Source organism: Aplidium turbinatum, chromosome 6 (genome assembly GCF_918807975.1).
Source record: "Aplidium turbinatum chromosome 6, kaAplTurb1.1, whole genome shotgun sequence".
NCBI lineage: Eukaryota > Metazoa > Chordata > Ascidiacea > Aplousobranchia > Polyclinidae > Aplidium > Aplidium turbinatum.
Genome location: NC_137477.1, coordinates 17,232,267 through 17,259,620, shown reverse-complemented (window position 1 = coordinate 17,259,620; position 27,354 = coordinate 17,232,267). Strand labels below are relative to the sequence as shown.

General features: G+C 36.3%; 1 protein-coding gene across 3 annotated transcripts; it reads right to left on the bottom strand.

Annotated features, from left to right (window-relative positions):
* Positions 1-780: 780 nt before the first annotated feature.
* On the bottom strand, positions 781-20,913 carry LOC145772211 (semaphorin-6A-like). Of its 3 annotated transcripts, XM_082584061.1 has the most exons (16): positions 20,678-20,913; positions 19,728-19,839; positions 14,214-14,280; positions 13,823-13,987; positions 13,384-13,486; positions 13,030-13,298; positions 11,759-11,853; positions 10,534-10,650; positions 10,173-10,336; positions 9,791-9,964; positions 9,228-9,531; positions 8,766-8,902; positions 8,229-8,337; positions 5,357-5,417; positions 4,054-4,210; positions 781-3,957 (listed from the first exon to the last, which is right to left on the bottom strand). In XM_082584061.1, coding segments are annotated over exons 1-16 (2,142 nt in total). In that variant the 5' UTR covers positions 20,784-20,913; the 3' UTR covers positions 781-3,955. The 3 variants fall into 3 exon arrangements, with proteins under 3 accessions (XP_082440187.1, XP_082440184.1, XP_082440186.1); XM_082584058.1 differs by having other exon boundaries at positions 781-4,210; XM_082584060.1 differs by having other exon boundaries at positions 781-4,210; positions 5,357-5,414.
* Between the last annotated feature and the right edge of the window lie 6,441 nt (positions 20,914-27,354).

The following is a 27,354-nucleotide window of genomic DNA, read 5'->3' as shown; positions in this document are numbered from 1 at the left end:
TTTTAAAATCCATAGACAGACAATCGATAACAACTTAATAACATTGAATTGCATAATTCAAAATTAATACAGAAATGAAATAGATACATAATTTCAAACGTTTTCGGCAAAACTTTCTGCCCTCTTCAGGAAAATATCTTAATTCATCTAAACAAACAACTATTGATTTGTTTGTTATAGTTTTGTTCAGATTCTTAGATTGATAAACCTTCTAATATGGTTTTGTTATGTGGTTTTTAACTATGAGTTTCTTTTATTAACATGACATATTTTATTTTAATTTGTGACATCTCCTTTCTCTGTCTACCAAAGGTTACATCACAAATGACGTCAGTGTTATTTGAAATGAATTTGATTGATGGAATGTGGTTGTCGAGAGGCCTAACCTCGGATGGACCTCGTAATTTAATTATGGAACGTAACTCCTCACACATCTTTTGGCTGAGTCTCTTACAAGTCAGCAGTTGTGAACTGAGCAAACGACAACTGACTCTGAGCAAATGACAACTGAGCTAGCAACATTTCAGCAACTAGCTAAAGTTGGTACATGATGAAACTGAGCAAGCCATAAGTTGGAACAAGCGATGACCAAGCACGTCCGACGTGAGTAGGCTACGTAAATTTCATTTGTTGAATTGGCAGCAGCTGAAATGTAATTGCTGAGTTGAAGCACTTGCTGAGTTGTCGCATGCCGAGTTGTCCGACTACCCTTTTTGGCCAACCATTGAAATAATGTGTCTTTCATTCATTTTTTCTTGCCTTTACCCGCTCTGCAGTATATAACTTTATATAAATTTTATTTTATATGTTATTCACTCTGAAGATGAGCATTGTCATGGTGCGCGAAACATCAGTGAACAATAAATTAACCTGTTTGTTGTTGCTATTACTGTCACTTTCATCAGATGAACGTTACAGTTACAACTAATGCTAGAAACGAAAAGTGTCCTGATGAACACCTAAACTTTTCAGTATTCAGAATGTACATTAGTAAAATGCTTTCTCTTCAAGTACCAATTTTTAGAAATCAAAACAAGAAATAATAAGATAATATTTACAATGATAACAAAAAAATCGAAAAATATTTCAATCAAACAAAACGTAGTTGTACAGTATTTACAAATTTTAATTTCCGCTAGAACTTGCTGCAAACGACATTAACTTGGGTAAATTAGTACACTTTTATAACTTTATACAGTTCAATAGCGTTTTCCAAATGAAGCCGTTTGTGGCAAAAGTTGATAAGTCACATTTTGGCGAAATTGAATTAAGTGCAAATTTATCTGTCAGAGTTTTAACTTGAAATTCATTCGATTTTTACAAAAACGAAGCAGCCCATTTTTTCCGAAGTCGAATTGTTTTTGGGAAAAAGTTGAAATGTGTGCAGTGCATGGTTGCCGCCAGAAAAACAAATATGACTGGGTCCACCAAAACACAGAACAAATATAATGCTAGGTTTTTAGATATCTGTAGAAAGCAGGAAATCCCTACGGGATTTTTTGCGGTAAATTAATCAAACTTGTTGCGCTTTTGATCTCAAACACTTGCAATTACCAAAGCAAAATATAGAATATTGAAAAAGTTGTCACAAATTGCGACACCCTTCTTTTTTAAATCTAAAATGGACATGACCGATACTCTGATTTGCACTCAATTGGGATGTCAAAATTAAGTTATGACGTAGGCTACCCATTGTTCTTCTTGTCCTTTAAAATTTAAATCGGTTATTAGGCCGCCTTGCCTAAGCAGCCTGTTCAACAACAATCCAAATTTCAAACTTGGCGTGCGTGGCAATAGCGTATTTACATTTTGGAAGAATAAGTTCGAAGTAGGTAAAACATGCGTTTAAAACCATTGCAGTTGTTTCGTGTCACACCTGATAACAGCATTGAACTCTCTATGCTGCACCATGGCCTGTGACAAAATCGTACAGCCAGACGTCATCAGCGAACATTAGGCTACAATTTCAAACCGACACTTTGGTTTTTGGGAAAATGAAATGGTTAAAAATCCTTCTCATACTATTTTCTGTACATTTTAAATGGTTCAAAAGTTGAGATGTGAAATTTTCGTCCAAAAAGCTGATAAGTCACAATATAGGGAAAAAATTGATAAGTCTTCATTTTATTCAAAAATACAGAAAAAAACTACAGAACCTAGTCAGCTAAAACTTACACACCAAAAATGTATCAAAAATCTCCGTTAAACACACATACCCTCAGCAAAATATTTTAATGTTTAAATTTTTTAGCATATAATTGAAAACTTCAAACGTTGTTTTCTCAAAATGCCAAAAGCGTGACTTATCAACTATTACCGCAAACGGCTTCAGAGGCAAGTTACAAATTATTACACAATCTATAATATGTCACAAGCATCACAAAATCACGTTGCGCCTTTAAAATTACAAATTGGTTGAAATGTAAAATACTAAGAGTCACTATTTTAAATAAGCTAAGCTCATGTTATTTCAAAGATATCGTATGTAAGTACAAAGAATAATCTGTTGACCACCTCCTCACTGAACACAGCCAATCTGCAATAAACGACGACAATATTAATCGAGTGTCTTTCCAACGACATGACTAAACAATGCAGCAATCTTACAACATCACTAGAAACATTAAAATATTTTTTTCAGGTTTGTGCTGAAATGTTTTTTTTTTTAATATTTGAAGCAACCATCATGCACAATACAACAATTTCTGTTTGTTGCATTTCTTTTTCGTGCGTCTTACTGTAAAGTGCATAAACGTGTCGACAATAACTTTGTACAAGCATCTCATTCGAAAATGAGTAACACTGCTAGTGCGGTAAAAATGTCTACAATTCCTACAATGAAATAATTATAATGATAGCATTATTTTTTCATCACTTATAGAATGACTGAGCAATATAGCAATGATAGATAACACGGTATTTAAAACCAACGCGATGTAGCCTATATAGGCTACTGTAAAATGAATGATTTATAATACAATATGATGCGAAACTTTTATTACTGTACATCCGGATTACCACACTATGGCAACTGCTACCTTTGAAAGTTGTTTAAGGTCTTAACACAATGTCTCAGTAGAGCTTTTTCCGGGGTCCTGGAGACCGTGGTTATGGTGTAGATGGACTAGCAACCTTGGCTTAAACATGTTAGAAAAATGCCAAAGAAGATGACAAAATCAGTGCAATAGTTCTACGGCTGTTGCTCAAAGTAATATATAGGTGAATAGTGAAGAAAGGGACGTTCTTCCCGGCTATCAGCACAAGGCTGAGCAGTTGAGCACTCACTAGTACAGCGAATCGGCTGCCGAGAAACATTATAGGTGAATAAACACCTTTTTGTCGATCATGGCAAGAGTAAAATGCAAGACGCATGATATATTTATATTGAAAAAAAAAACTGCCCAAATTAAAACAACTTCGCTTCAAGCATAAAACGTTTTTTTAACTGTGTACATACGTCACAAGGAGGCAGCGTTTTCTTTTCAACTAAAATTGTACCCTAAAACCTGGTAGGCTACTCCTCACAGTTATTGGAACAAGAAGTGAGTCCTTCGTGTCTTTGTTCGTTTTCATGCAAGAGTAAACCTAGAAATCTCACATTTCAGATTAAAACTTTTTTTGATGTATTCTTTGTTGTAGAAATTTTTCCACTATATCAGACTTCTCCAATAACCTGATTTACCTACACACACTAGAATACTGAAGGTTGGAAAATATCTTGTACTTGACATTGTACTTTTGAAAGGTGTTTCCTCTTTCTTGTATTGCAATTGAGTTGCATTACAGCTTCGAATGATGATTTTTGTTCCTTTTTTGTTATGTGCGAGATATGTCGATAGCGAAGATGCTTCATCACGTATTTGTTCCCTGATTGGCCATCGCAGATCGCCTTGGCGTTAGCTTTTGATTGCAGCAGCTCTGTGGGGTCCTCTTGCGGTTGCTCACAGGCTGAAATTTCTAGTTAAAAAACAGAAGTCAATAGATCTGTATCCAAGATGTAGTCACTTCAAATCGTTTTTTTATAACTTTAACTTTCTGGAAATAGATTCTTACAAAAAACTTCTCTTTTGTTAATGAGATTATTTGAATTTCCGTTGGAACTACTGGAAGGTGCAAGAACCGGTTTGATGGAGGTCGTTGCTTCAATTGAAACCCGTGGTAGATTTGCTCTAAGATGCTTTACAGGCTTATTCTTCGTTTGTTTGTTTCCCTGTTTGAAGTAAAATGATCGTTGAATTTTACAATTGGGTAATTTTGAAATCGGCAACTCTTGAAAGATTGCAAGAACATTGAGCATTTTTTCATAAATGATTGTTATTGAGACTCGCCAAATATATTACGTCATCGGTAGTGAACTTTGAACCGGTGTTTGAAATTTTGTTTAAACTAACCAAGACCTTGCTTCATCATAGGTGGCGCAAAATGAAAAACGAAAACATATTTTGGCGATTCGATTTTGTCTCGAACAGCTCAGAAAATTTAAATATAATTTTAAAGTTATTATAGATAACTTGTTTGTATAGTTTGCATGAACGAATCAATGGACCAGTCTAGTACTTTAGAATTACTAACTAAAAAGTTTCACTGCAGGTAAATCCGGGAATAAAGCATCCGTTGTATTATAAAGCTAAAGCTGGCTAGCAGCTGATGACATTTGAAAAGTTGTTTTAGTTTAAAAAACTTTTTTTTTTCAAGAATATAATAATTCAAATCAAAATTAAGACAATGAAGTTTTGCAAAAAAAAAAAAACGAAACGAAACTTTTCGAAAACTGAAGTTGAGTCGAAAAATCTCAATATTTTAATTTGCATTTATTTCTGCTTTGATAATTTCATTGTTTTCCAAAACTCAATGTAATTTTAGACAAAAAAAAAGCTTAAATATTTTTCTAAACAACATATTTCTTAAGATCAAGTACAACTTTAAAGAAAAGAGTATAAGAATTTTTTATTCCCGAACTCGAGTTGTTGTGATTAAATCCTTCAGCAAATAAAATTTCATTTTAATTTTGTGGCTTTGCCAAGTTTTGAAACTAATGGTGGGTAATCTTAATCCAACAGATAATCACTTTTTCTGAAAGGTTTCAAACTCAAATCCAATAGGTATCTGTACTTAACGTACGGTACGAAAAGATATTTCATATTAATTTAACATTTTCCAACCATCCAAAATCATTGAATTGCCAATTTAAAAATATCTTAGCACGTGACTAAGTGCCCTCAAGTGACTCCTCAAATAGTTGCACTACATTTGACATGGAAGTGATTTTACATCTGAAGTTAACTTAATAAATAAAGTAAATTGGTTTGAGAAACAAAGTTTGTAAGGTGCATATTACAACAAGTTGACAACGTACCTTGTTGTATTTATTGCAATTGCGTGTTTCAAAGCACAAACAGCTTTGGACAGGACATCTGCTAAAATAAGCATATTTACTTATGCTGCCAATGTAAAATTTCATGAAGCAAAAGACTTTAAAATCTTGTTACTACGCACTTTGCAACATAATTTATTTGAAAAAGATAAAATAAAAACAATAAAAATATCTGTGCATGATTCAATTGTTGGTTGTCATCCAGTCGGAGCACATAGTAAGGTGGAGTGAAAAAAGAAAATCTTGACTTTTGCTCTGTAATAGCGATTAAAAGTTGTGGTGTGGCTTGACTAATCAGCTTTGCAAATTTCAGCATTTTAAAATAAAGTTAACGTCTGCCCCAAACAAGTTTAAGATTACAAGGACCTGCAGATTAAATATCACGATCTGCTTCAGAATTTTTCCCACAGTAAAACTATCGCATGTGAAGTCATAGAGGATATTTCTTACGATTTAATTAGTCCATTTAAGCAACATAATCGTTAATACGCAAAGAACTATTAACCGCTATCATTTGATAATAATTTGTGCTAAATGTCGCTTTAACTTAGATGTAGTTTAAGTTCAAAGTTGTTTAGTAGCAGATTACTATTACCTTGCAGTGTAGATAATAAAGAATAAGCATTTAAAATCATGTTTACATTAATTAATTAATCATATACGGAGCTATAAAATCATGTTCATTTATGTTTTGGGCTTCCAATGCTTCTTCTGGTACTCCACGTGTCATAGGTTGTGATGGTACAAATGCAAATACAGGGGTGCTGCGAATTCTTGAAAAGGGCCTGAAAAACCCATTGTAGTGGTTTGTATGTCTGTTACATTTTAATAAATTACCACTAAGACACTTAATGCATTATCTTGATGGAGTACACACCTGGTCCTCAAACTTTTTCAGGCTCTATTGGTAAAAAACTTGGAGACTGTGACAGTTTACCAGTCGCTGGGTTTAAGGCTGTTGATGTTCAACTACCTTCAATTGGCGTGAACGCACAGACCAGCAGTACTTGTATGATATCTGTAAAGCAATTTGCTCAAGTTGTTGTGATGCCAAGCTTGCCTATCGTAATCCAAGAAAGATGAATCACTCCAGATGGCTGACAACAGCCAATCGCACTTTGAGGCTTTATGTTTCACAAAAGAATCCTTGTGAAAATCTGAGAGCGTTGGTGGAGTAGGCTTACATTGGCAGGGTAGCCTATACACTCCAACGGTGTTTGCAGTGAAAACGCTAACTTCCTGTACTAAATAAGCAGCTAAACATCTGTTTTACATAGCTAAAAAGTCGCGCTATCTTACCGCTGAACTATAAGCAATAGTTGAACCTGTTATCAACCGAAATGCCTTCTTTGCTCACCAAGAGAACTTATTGCTGTGCATGTTGATGGATGAACGTCTGCACATCAAAAAATTAGCACTGCGAAGGATAGCCTAGGCCTACTTGCTGCCAGAAAACAAAGTCATGGAGATTTCATTTGTCTCTTTAAAGTTCTACTCTTGAACTTAGAAACAAACGACTACTTTGAACTGATTGCTTGGCAGCATACAGAGAGATATGAACCACCGCTAACTTGAGACATACCGCCTGATACCGGACAGTCAGTTAATGTCCTTCATTGACGATGCTGCAGCTCCAACGTTTGAACTTCCTAGCTATCCGTGTCACACGCAAGCCGTGGAAGGGGCCGTGCGCCTGGTTACTGAAGCAGCATCTGCGGTGTGTCGGCAGAAACAACGGGACGGATTCATTCGAAGTAGACTGCAGTCAAGATTAGAAATTCCTGTATTCAATACAAAACGGGATTTTTTGGCATATGGAGTGCTTAATGAGATTTCAACTCATGGAAGTCGGCAGAGAGGGCACTTGTCTCCCAGGATTTGGGTCTTATAAACGTTTCTTTCCTTCTGAAAACCATATTTCAAAAATAGTTCTTACATTCGGGCGTTAATGTCTTTTTCATCCAATTTTCTTCTAAGTAAACTAACATTTTTCCAGGACTATTTTTTCGAGCTTTCGGCGCGAAATTATCGCTAAGTAGCCTATGCCTTGAAAATATCTTTAATTGCAACGTTTTCGCTCGTGCCGCCCAAATTTACCTAACATTTCATAAATATATTTAGCTACGTTGCACTCGTTGCAGCTCACAAGATGAATTTTGGCTTGTTGTTTATACCCCCTTGCAAACTTTTTGCCAACGCCCATGTATTGTATAAGCTGATTTTACAATATTTGTATGAGATTAAAAGTAAACTGTAGTTTGCTTTACCTTCATTGCACATACTTGCTTAAACTGTGCTGGTGAACTTGTGAAGAGAACAGAAATTTGAAGAAAATATCTTAAAATCTAGGTTTTTTCTTGTCAGTTGATAATATACATGCAACAAGCGTTCTACAAGACGTATTTCCACTGCGTTGCAACGATTTGTGTGCAATTTATAACTCTGATATTGTTAGATAGAAGTACCGAAGGTAGAAGTTAGATAAAACTGACGATCTGCTAATTTTGATGACGTCATAGCTCCAAAATACCAGAGAAAACTTCAATCGACTTGAGGCAGACGTAAACGTTGATTAAAATCGGAAATATTTCAGCATGTGAATACATTTACCAGATCACAACTTTGAGTAACTACCACAGATTAATTGCATCAACTTAAATTATGTTTCCCTCAAGACCTATGTTTCACTTTATGTTTCACTCCACCCTAGTACATAGGGTTATCGATGGTCACCTGGAGATGCGGCAAAATTTCTGCAAAATGTGACAAATCAGGCCGTATCTTTAGGTGGCCATGGGTTATCTTAAAAAATAAACCAAAATAAAGTTGCTATTTCCAAAATTCAAATTTTCACCTTCCGAAGCATTTGCTGATGAGAAGATAGAGCAATAGAATGAGAGTGAAGAGCGAAACTATAGCAAGTGACAAAGGATACCCAATTCCATAAGCGCAAGCTGACTTTACTGTAAACAAACCCAATAAATATCGTTAGGCTATAGCTGCGACATTGTAAACGTAGAAACAGCAAAAAAATTGTATGAAGCATTTAAAAGCTATAACACTAAATTAAAAATGTGACTCCACACTATGAAATGAAATTATAATCCTACGAATGAATCCTTAGCCTGTGATCGCAATTCGCAAGAGAACATTAATGTACTGGTGAGTTTCACATAATATGGCAAAATATTAGCTTAATTGGAGCTACATGTAGCTTATGAGACAATTTGATTAGAATGAAAGTAAATGGTAATACCAAACAAATGTGAAATTCGCGTTTGGCGTCTTCTATTTTTGTTTGATCGGCCTTTGACTTTACAAATCCCCACACCCCTTGGTTCTATGGTAACTATAGTACTATATTCACTTCCTGAAGAATAAAGTGTTTTACCTTCATCAGGACTGGTTCTGAACAAACTTTCATTTCCAAATAGATTTTGCTGAATGTGTTGATAATTACTGGACTTAAGAGGAACACAAGTATTTCCATCCCATCCGCAATAAGGATTTCCAGACCAAACACAACAGCTGTAATGAAAAATACAAATAAGTGTAAAACAAGCAGCCACTGTGCATTGTCATAAAAAAGCATGCATGGAAACATTTCATTTTTGTTAGCAGACATAAAGCATAGAACAAATTCCAACTTTGTTAACCGTATTATTACCAGTCATATCCACACCTGATAAATCCTTAGCTTAGTCATGGCCATGGCTTAGTCCATTCAATAGCTCAAACAAGTAGGCTAATCAGCGTCTATATACAGTAGTTAATGTTTGATTTATTTAACGTCTCAACAATTGCTTTTCTAAACTAGTCTAGCTATGGCTGTCACATTTTAATTTGTCTTTACCTTTTGCAATTGTAATAACGACAAGTTTGTTTCGGAAGACTAATGATGCAATGACGAAACGTCACTAGGATGACATCAGAGTTAGGAAGAAGCGTGACTTTGCGCACACGTCGATCCTCCGACTTGTCATCGTTGTCTCTGTATGCTTTAGTATCGTCATCGGCATCATCATCATCATCATCGTCATTTCTGGAACAAACTTTCTTTTGATAGACTTCCCACTCCTCGTTAAAGATCGTGTGTAAATCTCTGCCCGATGTCACTTGGTTGGTCGTTACCTTCAGCAACTTACCATCCCCAGTACCTGGATAAGACCATACTATCAGCGTCGAGTCGAAATATATATCAAGACTCAATGTTACATTTCGATTGACCAAACATAAGATCCCCAGCACTGGGGGGGGTGGATCATTAGTATCATTGACAATTAAATAAAGTAGATCTTAAAATCCTGATTCCAGAATGATGCTAGAAAAATTGATTATTAACTGCTATTCAAACTGATGAGAACTGTTCAAAGTCTTATGATTCCAACAGTAGTTTACAGTTTGGCAAACTCTTACCTATGTACATTACAGTGACATTGACCCCATTCCCCCCTGGTACATCTACCTCAACAGAGATCGCAGTAAAACGGGTTCTACTTTGTGTCGACATAAAAATAGGTTTTCCATGGAAAGATTGCACAGCTTCCGACATAAAGGAATGTTTTTTAATGAATTTCAAAGTTTCTTGATCTAGAAAAAAGAAATATTTTTAAAAAATGTAATTTTCACGAAAGATAGGGTGATGTGTGTCAACAGATTATCACAACATTGTCTAAAAATATTTTCATTCATCTGCCGGTGCCAAGCTGGAACGATGATTAGGCTTACTGCTAACGTTTGAAGTATGCGTGCTGCTAATTAGAAATTTTAAAGGACATTTCTTATCAGAGTAGCCTACCTTGTGTGTTGTTCCTGCAAGTGAAGAGCGGTGGATTAAATTGATTGGACACCTCCTGCTTCCAACACTTTGTGTTAGAATCTTTTTCTTTATATTTTCCCTCCATGACCCGCTCTATGTCGTCCATTGAAAACGCGCACACGGCAGATCCAGCGATACTGTTTCTACAAAAATCAAAAGGTGACATTAACACCTGCACACAAGAGGTTGGATTTTACGTAGAAACATTCTAATAACTTTTATCGATATTAGCTGTAGATCACGTTCATTACGTCATAACTCTCCAATTAAAATCTCACCCCATTGCACAACCATATTTTATACTTGAACGTCATTCGAACTAAACAAAGAAATAACTTACATTGGTGTTGTCATAGTTGCGTAAATGATCTTTGTTCCGTTCCGAATCACTGGTTCAGTGACATGTTGAATTTCATTGAAGTAAAATGGAGGGTTTCCAGGAACAGAACAGTTAAGTCTAAAACAATAAACAAAAAATCACATCATTGCATTTATTTGTCGAATTTAAGCGAGATGTTGTTGCTGGCAGAGTCGCGCCACTGCAACGAAATTTTGGTTTTTACAGTACTTGTCTATTATCTCGTACGACTAGGAACTAATTTTCGAAATGAAAAGTCCGTTTTTAGAAAATAACACTGATATTCAGTAGGCTAATGATTTTTTTCAGTTTCGTTCGTACGTTCAGCCCTCACCAAAGATATACGGTACATTGATGAGTGGAAATTTCTTTCCAAACTAACAAACGCTGACCAGACTGTCACAATCAATATGCGAAACCTCACGACAGGCTACATTACGTGTCTTAACCAAGCGTAATGTTTTCATTGTATCATTCTTACAAAATGTTATTATCGGTTACTGTCCTTATAGTGAGCTTTGATTGCGAAATCCTTATTATGTAATGTTTTTCTAGAAGATTCTGCATACGTGCAAGATTAGAAGCTTCTCCAACTAGCTCGAACAATTTGTTAGGTAGTCGGTTGTTATGACGTTACAAAGATGTTGACTAGAACAATGAGTTCTTATGACGTAATATTGTCGTAATATTAGCTACTGGTCAAAACAAACCGCTATAAATAGTGGCATAATTTGGGTAATTCATAATATAGATGTAGAGATTATAGTGAGATGATTGTTGATGGAGAGTTGAATTGAACTTGAAGTTATTGAATACGAGTAGATGAGAGTTGATGCTATTATAAGTTGTGATCGAGATTAATGTTGTATGAGAAGCTGTGAGGGAAGTACGTTAAAGTCGATTATATAAGAGTTACAAGCGTTGGAATCTATTATTATTCACTGTTACTTTATTTGTTGGAAGTATTGAGCCATTCGTTAACATCCTTCAAGAATTTTCATTTATCATCTCACTAGTAGAACTATTCGACCAATTATTTGACTGCTTTTCGTTGATATCCCATTAAACTACGTCATTAATATTTCCCAAGTCTCTTTCCTGGTTAGAGATAGAAAGAATCGCAACACAGACCATATCATTCTTTCATTTTCAATTATATGAGTTGTCACTTCACAAAAATATGCAACTGTTTCATATTGCATTATACCTTGCTTTAAAGAATGACGTCCATTTTTCGTGTAGCAAAGTCATGGTACCCCCTTGATCACTCTTGCACACCCTTGCCACTCTTGAGTACACAATCTTGAAAATGAAGGTAAATTTTCATAATTTATTTCACACACGGTGGTAATTAGGGATAGTAGAACATAGGGATGCGAAACTTCATCCGCTTTTGGCTTATCCGAAACACTAGAAGGGTTACGTTTTTTTCTAATTTACAAAATATTTTACTTTTTATGGGTTATATAAGAAGAGTTAAGTTGGTTTTAAAGTAATTTAAGGTTTTTAGTTGAAAGCAAGCCTGCAGTAAAGCGTAAAAAAATGTCAAATTGGCAATTGACCCTTCTAATGTTGAAGGAACAACGGAGTTGCGCGTCCCGTATTATACCGTCCCTAGGTGGTAATGAAGAAGGGGATACGAAGGCTTTTAATACGTCTAACAATAGAAGGGCTTCTATTTATCTTAAATAATCTCTGTTTATGGTAAAATGACAATTGGCACATGTAGTAATTTAATAAACTTTGTTATGACAACCTTCATTGCACTATTAAAACCAGGTATGGATATTCAATGAATGCTCATAATCACTTGTTAATTCAACTACCCGTATACTTGCTTTACACCTAGCCAGCTGTAAAGGTTTTGTCAAAAAAACAGCTAAACTGGTAACCTTTCAACTGTCTTTTCAAACAAGTATTCTTTAAATATGTTCTACATAACTCTTGCTAACTGTCTTGTGTAGCTGAGTGTACCAGCTGCACTACAAAACTTTCTGCAATTTAAAAAAAAAACGCATGTTTAACGGGGTACCAACTACCGCCCTTCTATAGTGTCATGAGAATCAGCAATCGCTCTGAGCCTTCGTATCCCCTTCTTTAGATATCCCTGTAATGAAGTACCTGATATGCGTACGTAATTAGAACACGTAAACGTGTTCTTTCAGTTGAATTGATGTTTTCATATCCCTTATAGGCTATTGCTATTTGATTGACATAAAGCCTGTTTATGAGAATGATGGGGCATTTAAAACCTTACGCAGATGCTCTATGATATTACAGATACTTTCTGATAAAATGTATACATAATAGCCTACTTGGACCGTAATAATAAGTCTTCAAAACTAAGTTTGTGATATACGCATTACGCAATGTACAGTATACTATTTTTGTTGTTGTGATATATTTTGTACTTCTTGAATATATGTAAATATAAGAATACGGAAAGCGGTAGACTAACACTAGCCAAAGTGTTCTCACCTGTTCTGTTGGATCAATACCGTCGACTGCTGTTTCTCTAAAAAACATATAGATTCTTCCAGGGGTGTCCAACATCGCGACAAAACCAGGTTTCGTCAGCCAAGCAGGATCGACGTATCCGTCAATCTTCAGAGATTTCAATCTCGCTGTTGATGATGACTTCCTGCCACCGTAAACAGTTCTGTTCTGCTCAATTATGACATCAGTGCGACTAATTGCTGGTTTTCTTCCAGATATTGCACTCATTGCCGAGGAAAAGAAGTAGCCGTCTGTGACCATTAAAAAGTTGTTTTTATTATTAAAATTGATAATGTTCAATCACAAGCATATATTTTTTTAGAAAGTCGTTGTTACCTGAAAACTGATACGCCAAGGAGCTTGTGTCGTCATATGGAATTTCAAATCTTGCATCGACGGAAAAATGCTCGTCAATTTTAAAAAGTTGAGTTTGGCTCCACTAAAGAGACGAGAAACATTAGAAAACGTTTATTTTTGTTTTAAATAAGAATAGATGTTTTACTTTGTAGACTAAATTACCTGATCACTAGTGAAAGTTTATCCATCAATCATCTTTTGTGTACAGCTGATACACAAAACAGACCACCAAAATAAAAAAAATTCTGACCCTAGATGGCTAAACCAGTGCTGTATTGCTTGCTGTCTTCAAGATGTATTTTTGTCCATTCAATGGGATTTATATGTTGGTTGCTGATAGAAAATATCTTTCCAGTTAACACTTTTTATATCACTTCTTACAATCACACTTTTTAAAGGATGAGTAAAACAAGCTTACCATGTATATACGACATTTTGGGTCTGCTGCGTTTGTTCCGCAAAGTAAAACTTCTTCTGAGCTTATATGCACCACCACACGGATGTAGTTTTGACATTTGTGTTCCGACGACGTTTTCTTCAAACAATCTAATCTGGTTTTGTTGGATGATTTCCACGTTAAAAACTGTAAGAAGAATTCAAAGGATTACGATTATACATTATGATAACATGCATTAAGGTTGAAAACTGAAGTTGCTTTTGTTAGCATGACGACTTTGATGAGGAATTGGGAAGAAAGCTGATGCTTTCTCGTCTAGCTTCAAATGGAACAACAACAAAAACAAAGTTTAAAAATGTGGGTAAGACTTAAAATTATTCAGGTTAAAAGCAAGAAACTATCTTAATCTTACCTGACGGTGGGGTATGTATCCCGTTTCTTGAAGAAAGGAAGTGGTTGACAACACGTAAAGAGCATTTCTAAAGTTTATTAAAACAAGTAAGAAAGGCAGGAAGAAAGCTCAAGTAAACGTGCCTAAATATAGCTTACAGTACATCTTCGTTTTCAGATACGCATGCTTTTTAAACATGAATAATGTGTTGGAGGCATAGACACCTTAAATAGAAGGACTAGTATCTGCTATGCTCGGTATTTGGAACTTGGGTCCCAAATCCAAACTTGGGTCCATCTAAACTGTGGTATAAATTATTCATAAAACTTTGCTTTTGATGTCTTTTACAGGGTTTTGGGGGGCAAGGATTCCATTTTTCACACTTGTTTTGTTCTAAAATATTAATGAAAGGTCTTTTGAAGCTTATTAGTCGCAAAAATATTACAATTTTGGCAAAATAAGTGTTTTTTTTACTTAAGTCAATGGAACAAAAATTAAATTAAATTAAATTTTACACACCCTTTTACTATTTTATATGATGAACACCTGCAAAATTTGAGTAAAATTTATTGAGAAACACGAGAGTTATAAAGTATTTAGTTTGGGGGGGTCTGCCGAGGGGCACAATTTTTTTTACTTTTGGCCATGTTTGAGGTCCTATTACTGCTTTAAGTAAATTAGGTAAGAACCTAATTTTTTTACAGGTGATAGTACTTCTGCCAAATATTGAAAAAATAACATCGTTCACATTGTCACTCTAAAAGGTCAAAGACATCCAAATGTGGCCGTTTCCAGCTCTCTGTTAAAATTTTCCAAACTTAACCTTGCCAAGACCCTATTTTTAATTGGTTTTGGCTGACATTTAGTAGAAATGTTGTTTACAGGATTCTCTATGAACTGAGAAAATGTCAGTACAAAATATTAAAGGAGTTGGGAGGTATTTAATGTGAAACATGGGTCGAAATGACAAAAAGCAAAAAAGAGGTCCTTTTAATATCCCGGTTACCCATGACCCCAGTAAAACTTTACACTGAATTGTCATAGAGATTCCTGTAAACAACATTTCTACTAAATTTCAGCCAAAACCAATCAAAAATAGGGTCTTAGCAAAGTTTTAAAATTTTGGAAAATTTTAACCGAGAGCTGGAAACGGCCACATTTGGATGTCTATGACCTTTGACCTTTTAAAGTGACAATACGAACGATGTTATTTTTTCAATATTTGGCAGAAGAACTATCACCTGTGAAAAAATTAGGTTCTTACCTAAATTACGCAGTCATAGGACCTCAAACTTGGCCAAAAGTAAAAAAATTGTGCCCCTCGGCAGACCCCCCTAACTAAATGCTTTATAACTCTCGTGTTTCTCAATAAATTTCACTCAAATTTTGCAGGTGTTCATCATATAAGATAGTGAAAAGGTGTGTAAAATTTAAGAAAAATTGAATAGGTTGAATTTCTTGACTGTGTGAATTGACACGGAATGGCCCAATGGTAAATTTTCAAGTGGCTGGTGGCAGATCAAGCTCTCGTCAGATTACATTCTAAATGTGCACAATTAGTTTTAGTAGTAATTGGCAAGTTTTCCAACCCAAAGCTAATAAAAATTTTATAAAAAGTTTTTTTCACTCCACCCTACTACACAGCTGTGTATGTGATCTTTGTTAAACGGATGCTGTTTTACGATCTTCTTTGTAGAGTGCTTCAATATCACGCCAGCGTGCAACATGCATTTTCGCCTCTTTCATGAAAGAGAGTTCTTTATTGTGCTCAGTTGCAATTTGTGAAAAGCGTTGCAATTAGTTGCAATTCACATTTCTTTGTCATGCTTTCGACGGTTTCAAACTTCGTTACGCTGCTGACCAACTTCTTAATTCAACTGTTTCATCACAAATCATTTATTTGTGCTGAAATTCATTGGCAAACATTGCTTGCTCGTTAACTGCAATTGTTGTGGATATTTTCAATAGATTTAGCAACAGTTAGCCATAGTAGCCTACAGTAAGTCACAGTTAGGCCTATGTATGCGCAATTTGCGCAAGTTACGCATACTAGTCTTAAGATTTTGGGACCCAAGTTTAAAAACCCGAGATTGCGAGTTACGAGTCCTTCTATTTAAGGTGTCTATGGTTGGAGGAGTAAATTAAGTAAGTATAAGTACAAAAACTAGGCTTCATGTTATACTGTAGTGGTGCATACTGTAAACTATATGAATAAAGGTGTTGTCATACTTAAACCAACACATCGATGGATAAGAACATAATACATTCAGTCTTCGGCACTAACGAAAGTAAGGTGATCAGTTTGTTTTTTCGAACGGCTTTCCTTCAGAAACTTATTACATCTACTTTATCACTTCTTGGCTAAAGGTGAGCCACATTTTCCAAAATTAGCACAAACGGAGGTCAAATCAGGATTACATGAGTGAAAAGCGAACGTTTTACCTGCTGCACCATCCTACCCCTGCTTGCTACATATTGTAGCCTACGTATATTAAATGCCAGAGGACAATAGGGGCGGATGAGCTAACCAGAAGGTTCGAAACCTTTTTAGGTGAGCCGATGGACTTTGGCCTGAAGACTTTATTTGGTCTTTTAAATAAATAGGTTTGATAAAAGTGGTGAAACTTTATTTAAATACTCCCTTGCAGATTGGCATAAATCTTGAAGGTTCATAGATTAAAAGCAAAAGATTAAAAGCCAAGCCAAGCCATTAAAAGCACAGCCAAGATTAAAAGCAAAACCAATACAAGAAACAGCAGTGTGGATATCTGCTTCTCGATTTTTCGTAATGGAGATGGCAGCAGATTGCTTGTTACGCCATTATTAATCGATGTTAATTCGTCGTTGGAACCAGATGTAGGCCTAACTACAAATTACACTAGCATTATCATGATTAATTTTTACTTCTTATGCGCTTCACTTGTTGCCTTTTAGTCTCACATTGTCAATACGGTACGTTATAGTAATAGTAACACTATATTTGCAGCGTATTATATAGCACAGCATATTCACAATAACTTACATTTGTATAGTTTGTTTTATTATTTTTTCAATGGATTAATATTATTGTGCGCACTTTTAGCTCAGAGGTTAACCGCCCGACTCAAGACCAAGCGGCACTGGTTCGGCTTTCGGGGTGTGCACTTGAGCAACGCTAATCAGGACTGCTCCCCATTCAGCGACACCCAGTGGATGGAATAATTCCACGGCAACAACATTTCAACAACCATCGGAAACTTCACTCTGTCAAACTCGGTGACCGGGCCTGCTTCAGTGGATTGAAACTGCCAGGATTAAGCTCTCAAAGAAGCTTTCCCAGACCAAGGGTAAGATCAAATCAATCAATCAATTATATAAAATTAGTCTTTTGTATGACAATGTTTTTGAGAATAAATTTAACCCTTAGAAGGTTGGGCTCCTGGAGTCTTGCTCAGTTTGGGGGGGGGGCTGTCGATTCTTCTTATGTTTTAGGAGTGATATCTCTGTTACGTTTTAAGGCATGGTTTCAAAATTTGGGATTCACTTTGTAAAAGTATTCACGCTGAGCATATCCGAAAATTAAAACTATGTGAATTTTAGAACTGCTCATATACGTTGAAATGTTGAGGTGACTTATGACTTATGACTTTTGGATTATTTTGCGATTGCTTGAGTTTACGCATTATGTTTTGGTAGAGTAATGAAGAACATGCATTGCAATGTTGTGATTAAGTTTTTTTTTACATAATCTCAATTTAAATCTATATTTTTTATGCAAAATAATATAATTAAAAAAGAGGGAGGTTTGCGACACTTTTTAACCTTGAATGGGCGTAAAGTCCACAAGGGATCCACTTAAAGCAGATACTTAAAGCATCTAAATATAAACCTTCTCTTCAAATTAACACGTAGCCTACTTTAAAGGGTAGACGTTAATATCTTAAAATTGTTTCAAATATTTTTTTCAAAATAGTATAATAATGCAAAATAACATATAGTAATGCAAAATAACATATCAATAGAATATGAAATATTTCAGAGGATGTGCTGAGAAATGCCTTATATCTCTCAATTTATAACCTTGATTCGCTCAAAATTTCAGCTCAATAGAGGTGAATAAAAGTTAAGAAAAGTCAAGAAGTCTCGTGGTCGCAGCCTCAGTGGTTTTAGAGATACAACTGTTGATACAAAAAAGTTGAATCGACACCCCCCAAACCTACAAAGGGTTAAAATGCAATGATTAAATACTTAAAAACTCAGTGCGACGTAAGTTAAAGTCGATTTAATGTTTGTTCAGGAACGACAAACGTCTCAATAAAAAAAACGTGTTTTGAATTTGACTACACTAACGTCACAAAGAATATCAACAATCTCCGGAAATCAGCTGCTATGGCGTCATGTTGCTTGCATATGAAACAAAGACCACCTGTTGCAAACAAAAAGATGCGATTGGATTTCCCCGAGATAAACTACCTAACACTATTACAATATCTGCATAGAGCCTTGCTGTAATGAGCCACCATTGTCTTAGAACAATATCCAGGAAATATTCTTTAAGAATTCGACAGTACTGAATAATAAGTTATAAGCCTCAGGCGGTCTAGGAATACTTTCTGACGTGGGCCCAGGATTATTTTAAAAGTGTAGGTTCTTTCTAAAATAGGCTACCATGTTCGTTTAAAGTTTGTTCTGAAAAGTCTCATTTAAAAAAGCATAAAATGTGTGTTGTGTTGAAAATTTCATAAACGTAACTCTTATTAGAACACTTTAAGCGGGATAACCTTAAAGTATGCTGCTGTATTAATCAAAGTTAAGTGAGAGCACAACGCTATGGGAAAGGATTGAAAACGTGGCCCCTTTTGACAACTCCTAACTTCATGTATGTTGTTTGGCATCGATCTCATTGCAAGATTACATAGAAGGTGTCAGGCCTTCTGTCACCACCTTGTGTACCAACTAAACATAAGTTCAACAAAAATGCTCAAACAATTATTCAAAGAAGAAGTAGGATATAGTGGTGTATAATAACAAAAAAAAAAAAAATTACAAACATCAGAAAGATTTAACATCTTGCCAATACAAAAAATTAATGGAAACTAAAAAAAAACTTTGAATGTTTTATGCTGCTGCTTTCACAAACTTCAAGTCAAATCAAGTAATTCTTTTGAAAGGATGCCAATTTTTTGCTTTAGAAATGCTAGTACTCCATTTCTGCTTGGATATTTTAGGGTGTTTGTCATTAGACTGACTGGAAAGTTATAGAATCCTCTGTAAATCTTCCTGTAGTGTCTAAAGATAGCAATTACGTTTTAACTTAGAACCTCCCAAAATACGGCATTTATATTTTAACCTTGTGCTAAACAACATTAAACACGTGTAACTTTAAGTATCGGTAGTACAGGTTGTCCAAAATAATTAGATTATTTAAAGCAATTATATTTTAGTTTAAATGTAAAGTTTTCTTCATTATTAGATATGTTTTTTATTTTTTTATTTACGAATTCATCTTCAATTAAATTTTTTCATTATTTGATGTGCTTCACAAAAATTGAATACCTGCATCCAATCAAGACTTTATCCCCAAAGATTTTAACTTCTTGTATGTACAACAGCTTTTCTTGACTGCTGAAAGAGTCAGCTCCGATGAAGATAGGAAGTCCTGATGAAGCTGAAAAATTATCAAGATTGATTTAGTATCAAAATGATCATCCTTGCATTGCGAAAAGTTGTGTGCATACCGTAATTTTAGCAATTTTGCATAACCTTATAGGGTTTAAACGACTGCCCTTGTTTGTATTACAGACTGACAGGAAAATGATAAAGAAGTAACACAAAAAGTTTTAATGTAGTCTACTTGCTTGTAATGTTTGTAGCAACATAAACTTTCAAAAATACCAGTTACATTTGTGAAAAATAAAAATCCAATAGAACGCTTTCGAATTTTTAATTCTAATTTTCAATTCAACTTTTTTATTATTGTAAAACTAAAAAACGGATCAGGTTTTGAAGTTATTCTGTTAGAAAAGTAACAGACTTTCAATTTTTTTTATACTTTTGCTAATGTCTTTGATCCATTTGGTTTTCGTACTTTTAGTTGTGCCAGGTTAACAAGATTAAGACGTCTCAAGATCAAGAGGCACTGGTCCAGCTTTTGGGGTGTATGGTAAAGTAACGAGTTGAATAAGAACTGCTCACCAGTCAGCGACATTTTGTGGATGAAATAAATTGCAAACAACAAAACTTCAATATCAAACGAAAAGTTTACTCTGTCAATCGAGGTGACAGAGCCTTTCTCAGTGGTAAGCCTCCACAAATATGTGAAAATGCCAGGATCACGTTTTTAAAGAAGTTTTCTCAGTCTGCTGAGGGTAAAGAGTCTTACAATCAACCTCCAGTCTTGTTCTCGACCAAGCCTTTTCAAGAAATCAATAACTTTCCTGAAGCAAGCATCAACTTAAATTCATTTTCCACTAGAAATTTTCTGAAAAGCCGCATGACATTCTTACCTTTCGACGTGATGACTAGATGTGGTTTGATATCTTCTGGAAAACTGCTGCATGTTTTCAAAAACACAATCGATAAAACAGCTGAAAAGAGTGCTTTATTTTCCATTAGAAGTAGTTGATGGAAAATATTTTTCCATCTAGCTTCAGTCCATCATTTTCCTCGCATCTGACAAACAGCGGAAGCAGCTTTGTTATATATAGCTATACTCACATTCTTACTGCTTGTTGACGTAACACATCTGAAACTTTTAAACACTGCATGAAAAATAGACATAGTAGCCTAAACGTTAAAGATTAAGCAAACTACGACTCGTGGGTCAGTTCCGCATGTTTGGCTGATTAACCTTGCCGAGAAACTCATCTTAGGCCTACAAATAATGCTACCATCAATTAGCCAAGTAGCATAACTGGTAGGCTAGTTCAAACTTAGAGAATATCAATAAATTTACAAGTTTTGGCGTAAATCAGACTTATGAGACATGGGCCGGCTCTTGTCAAAAAATACAGGCCTATTATTAAAAAATCAGCTAATTTTTTTATTTTATCGGTTTCAACTACTCTGTCTTCAAAATGTTAACTTTCTATCAGCTCCTCCTTCCACTGCCTGCGCTGACAAGTACCTACCAGTTCATATATCTACCAGTAATTCTTCTCATTGTTATCATGTCACAATCCCTCCGCGACTTTGATTCAGTGCAAACCGCTGTCGCTTATCTGACGTCATCGACTGACAACCGGAAGAAGCGCACTCACGTGACAGGAAGATCTGTCATGGTTCAATCCACGCAAGTGTTGAAAAGAAGACAACGCTTCGATGCAATTTCCTTAATTTTAACGACGACAATACAGTGGTGAAACCGTGATGCAACTGCCTGATTGCGCGATTATAAAGTTCGCTCTAAAGTTTTAAAAGCATGATCACTGATCAGTGATCAACGCCAACGGCTTTCGACCTTATTGCTCTAAGCCTAATGTAGAACTTCAACAACCTACAAATAAATTGCATACAAAAATAATACAAATCTGTTCTTTGTTTGGTATATGTGCCAACAAAAGAACAATATAAGAGCATGCCACAAACTTTGAGACAGTCAACTTTGCTTGGTCGGACATCGGAACCAAGCCAAGTTGCTTTACAGAGGAAAGTATTAAACAAAAAAGAAAACTTGACTTAAATGAAGTCTGATGCGATTAATAATAATAATAATACAATTCTTGTAGTGACTGCAGATGATTGTATTGTGCTGTGGATCTTTGAACAATTTCTATATAAAACAGACTTTGCTGTTGGATTGATGGCTAGTAGTAATCTTTCTTTATACCATTTTCAAAATGCATTTGAGGTACAACAGTCACAACAACATGAGCAGCAACAACAGGGGAAGAAGAAAGTTACCCTTTCGTAATATCTCACAAAAGCAGCAAAATAGGGCGAAACGAAGAACTGTAGAAAAACGAACCTGAATTTGGAAAGTTCAGCACCGTAATTGCGACAGTTCCACTATCAACAAGAACGTTAGTACAGCCGTCCAGCACTTCCCTCAACAACTACAACACAAGGAACAACAGAAGTTGCTGCTTTAGGCTGTCCGCCCCGTTAGCTCAGTGGCTAAGCACTCAAATTTATATACGAAGAAACCTATAACAAAGCGGCGCTGGTTCGGTTATCGGGGTTTGAGCAACGCATTTCCGGACTGCCCTCCATTTAGCGGCACCTGGTGGGTGGAATAATTCACAGACAACAACACAACCGCAAATACTTCACTTTGTCAATCTCGCTAACCGATTCAGCGTCGGTCGTTCAAAAGTATGCGAAGCAGCCAAGAATAACCTGTCAGAGTCAGAGAATAAAGACTCAAAACCAACTACTATTTCAGTTAACTGGTCCCCATATCTTAAATCCGTAGAGACCTACTGAAAATCTTAACGAGCAAAAAAATGAAAAGCTGCAGTTTGTGGTTTGGTATAGAGAGTGATCAGAAATACGACAAAAAACTTTTGAGGTCATTTGGTGGGCATCATAAAGAGCATCCTTTCCAACATCAACCAAACATTCTCAGTGGTCAATCATGCAGCTGTCACATCAGCACAATCCCACGCGTCGCGTGGAAGGCCGCTTTGGGTTATCACTCAGCGATTCGATGAGAATAAATTTTGACTGACGTTTCCCGTCATTTTTGCACAAATAAAAACAAACTGTTGATACATATTGCCTAAGCAGAAAAAGCATATTAAAAACGTGTAGACCTGTGCAGCTTGGTCGTAAATGAGGTTTCAGTTTATCAAGGAATTTAACAACAGTGAAAACATCGCACATAAAAATCCAATGGCAAAACCGGCTGTTTTTTACTGATGGTTTACTGAAAAATAAAAATAATCTTGAAGCACGCTCTTTCACCAATGTGCATTTACGGTGCATTTCAACAGATTTTTTCATTTGATTGCCAGACATGCACTGCTGCACAATATAATAATGTTCTTAAGATATTTATCTCAGCGAATTCGAGGTCATAAAGCACCGCTGATCATGAGGATATGGAGTTAGCCTATATATGAGCAACGGTAAAAGTTAAAACAATAGAAGCGTTCCACAAGTTTTCAATAAAAAAAGCACATAAAAAATTGAGAGCCCATACTGGGTTTGAATCGGGGCCCCAACTGACGAATTTGCTTAACTCCCGATATGCTGCTCTTTCCCGCTCGGATCAACCTCGCGTTGCTTTTAACTCATCGATAAACATGATTTCCCGATCAACTCGATGCAACCTCCAAAGTTTCATCCCACTATTCTATATTTTTCCTGGTAACGTAGCCTAGTCATATCTACGCTTCGATCGCTAGTCCCCCCGACCCATCTGGGCGAACCTGCCTCAACGTCTGGCCAGTGCACATCCGTGCTCGTTGGTTCAACGTCAACACTTTTTCGGTAGGTAAAGCATACAATATATTCCCACTTACCATCTTTTTTTTACACCAATTAATTGAGCCTTTGCTCCAGATTTTATATAATTTTCGTCTCCCACGAGTATTCAAATCGTCCTTGTAGCTAAGCTTCTCTTCCTCGTGGGAGACCCCAAAGTTTATCCGCTCTGCCTACGGGCAGACCGGGTATAGGAGTTAAACGTACCTGTGTTACGGTCACGTGATGGAGACGTGGGCGCTGCCTGGCTTTATAAAACTTCTGTCGCCCGGCCCGTCGTGAGCTGACCTTTTTGCGTTTGCAGAAAGCAAAGCCCGTCTCCCTGGCCCGTTCCGCCATTCTAACTTTTGCGGACGAGTCGCACAAAATTCTCGATCCACACTTTCCTTCCACAGGTACCTAGACTCCCCAGCCTGGCCCCCGCGACCTAAGCTGGTGGACTTCCCTTCCGGGTGCATCGCCACCCCATAATCACGCCGCTCCCCGCCTCCACGGGGCGTGGCAGGCCGGTTCTTTAAAGTCTCTGACCTGGCTATGTTTATTGTGTTCTTCTCGCCGTGTCAATTATTTTGTACTCGTGCGTCGTTGATCAAAATAAAACAGTTCATCATCTATGCCACTCAACGTGCCGTTAAGCTAGTTTCCTGCAGCCTAACAGGTCACATGGAGAGTCAGTCAGCCATTTCTTTTATGACAGAAAAATATAACTTTTAAGTGCTATTTATTAAGGCAGTTTGCAGTGCCGGATTAACCAAGTGCGGGGCCTGTAGCAGATTGATTTGATGCACAGATAATAGGCTACCCGAGTAGTAATTGAATATTTTATAGATTTGATCTACATTCTACAACAAGAGAAATAACAAAAGTCTATTGTAATGTTTTATTTGCAAGGAAAAGTAGGTTTATAACACTTCAACAATATCATTCAAAGGACTTTTCGACGCATTTTGCTTTCTGCAAATTTGGCAATTATTTCAGATGAGTTCAGTGACTTCAGAAAATCATTTTCAATATTCAAAAGAGTTACATAGTGTAGCCGCTCTTGCCCCATCGTGTTTCGCAGATAGCTTTTCGCAGATATAGCTTTTAATCAACTTCAATTTTGAAAATGATCTCTCTCCAGTTGGTACAATTAGTTACCATCATAGGCTACATAGATAAATGTGCAACAACTTGTCAATGTTAGGAAACGTGGTGTCAATATTGTTTTCTTTAACTAAAGTTAAATAACTTAGTTGAGTTCTGAAGAGGAGCAATCAGCCAATTTATAGCAATGTGCTTTACGAATTCTGAAAACTGAGGTAGTTCATCTTTCAATCCGTCTTCCAAATCCTGGGAATATGCTTCTAAAAGTCTGTCAGCACTTTCTTGGATCTGCGCAGGTGTTAGGTCATGCAGATTTTGCAAAAAACTATACCGTGTCCGTGTGTTCAATTGGGTGTATGCCCTGCGACGTTGCTCCAGCGCAGATTGTTGGCTGTCCAATACTGCAAGGAAAACTTCCACCCGGAATCTGTCTTTAGGGGATTGGTTATCAATTGCATCTGGAACTGAACGGCCTGTTCCGGCCAATCAATCGGGTAGCCACTTTAACAAGTCGAAATTCCGCCACTGCGAATGACTACAATGCAACCGCCAACCAATCAGAACATGTTATAAGAGGCTACCGTCCAATTGTGACCCTTCTAGCACTCATCCAGAGAGTTAATGCTTGTTTTAAACTTTATTTGGTAATTACAGAAGAAAAAGAGCAATAGCAGCGGTGGGAAGCGAACCCGCGTCAATGAAATGACTACTTTCTAGCCCTAACCCTAACTCCTAAGCCAACCAGCTGACAAAAAATCCATCACTTAATTTGCTTTCTATCATCTTCTTTTTCGCCATTTTTTACGTCACTTAAACCGTAGCTTATGATTGGTTGGCGGTTTCATTCTAGTCAAGTTTAGTGGCAGAATTTCGACTTGTTAAAGTGGCTACCAATTAATCGTTCACCAAATCAAACGTCACATAGAACCGTTCAGGTCTACTGAATCTTACCGTCTGACCTAATGGATTATTGCTAGAAATAAGCAAAGATTGCATCACCTGTTGAAACATTACATCATCGTTAAATCTTGAATTACGAGATATGGTGTAAGCCAAATTGAACACTTGCTGGAATAGCTTTATAATGGTTATCACTATTACGTCACAGAAACTGCTTACGTTCGTTTGAAATATTGCAATATATTCTCGTCATTTTTAAAGTTGTTGCTTGAAGAGTGGTCGAATATTTAACTGTTTGCTTAGTGCTTGCCAGCTGGACGAAGTTTCCGTCCTTATCTCAGTAATTTGTATCGTAGTGACAAGTTTTAGTGGTGTATCGCGTTGCACTCCAATTTCGACAGCCAGTGGGCTATTTTTTACAGAAATACAACTCTTGAATAGACGTTTTCAGAAGAGTGTTTCTTTCGGTCATTACATACAGACGAACGGATCCGGGAATCTTATGTTACAATTTTCCCACGAAGAGATTATGGTTTACCGCCATGGACTCCTGAAGTAAAGGACTGGAATGTTGTGATCTCAGGGTTTGTAACTTGAGTCTGAAGGATTAACTTGAGTTCTGGGCTGAAATGACTTCTAGAGAAGCTAGAAACACAATCTTGGATTCCCTATTAGGGTTTTTGAGGATGGCGAGTTCAATAGTGTTACTTTCAAAACCATCTGTGGTCATTTTCAAGGTCAAAATATTATATTTTAAGGTCAAATTACAGACTTTTGGTCATTTTTGCGTCTAAATCGTAAAGCAAAACTGTTTGAAAGAAGTCTGTGACGAAATATGCTATTACATAAACATCATATGTATTTCTCAACACTATGGCTATTATCTAAAGGAATCTATGATTACTATAATACACAAATTGACGATACATAACAAGATGGCACCATAATAGACAATGTCTATCACTAGTTGGAAAGCTTTTCTTGCCTCCTGAGGCATCCCAAAGACTTTTCTTTGTCACTTACATTGAGGACATAAACTTTCAATAGAATGTTAGCTAAAGTAGTACAAGCAGCATTATTACTAGCTAAAGGTGCATCTACAAAATGATAACAACTTAGCAAAATGAAACCGGCAACGCATTTCAGTCTTGTCATGCAAATTACAGCTATGATTTCAGTAAATTGTTACGTCACAAAAGCTTGGAACCGCAATGTTTTGCAAAGGGCATATGAAATCACCAAAATATTTCCCAACATAAATAAAAAGAACTTCAAACAACTTACGCAGTGTAGAGAAAATATCTTACACAATAGATGCAGTGGGTGCACAATATCTTGTTTCGTCACAGACTTCTTTCAAACAGTTTTGCTTTACAATTTAGACGCAAAAATGGGCAAAAATGACCAAAATTCTGTAATTTGACATTAAAATATAATATTTTGACCTTGAAAATGACCTCAGATGGTGTTGAAAGTAACACTATTGAACTAGCCATCCTCAAAAACTCTAATATAGAATCTAAGATTGTGTTTCTAGCTTCTCAAGAAGTCATTTTGGCCAGGACTCAAGTTAATCTTTCAGACTCAAGTTACAAACCCCGAGCATGGGAGGTTTCAGTCCTTTACTAAAGGAGTCGCTGTTAACCGCTGTGACCACAGCCGCTGCCTACATCCTCATCGCGCCTTCGATTTCGGACAATTCTACTTGTGCTTGTTGATATGGTAATCCGGCATTTGAGTCAGCTTCTACGTCTCTGACTCAAACTTAGCG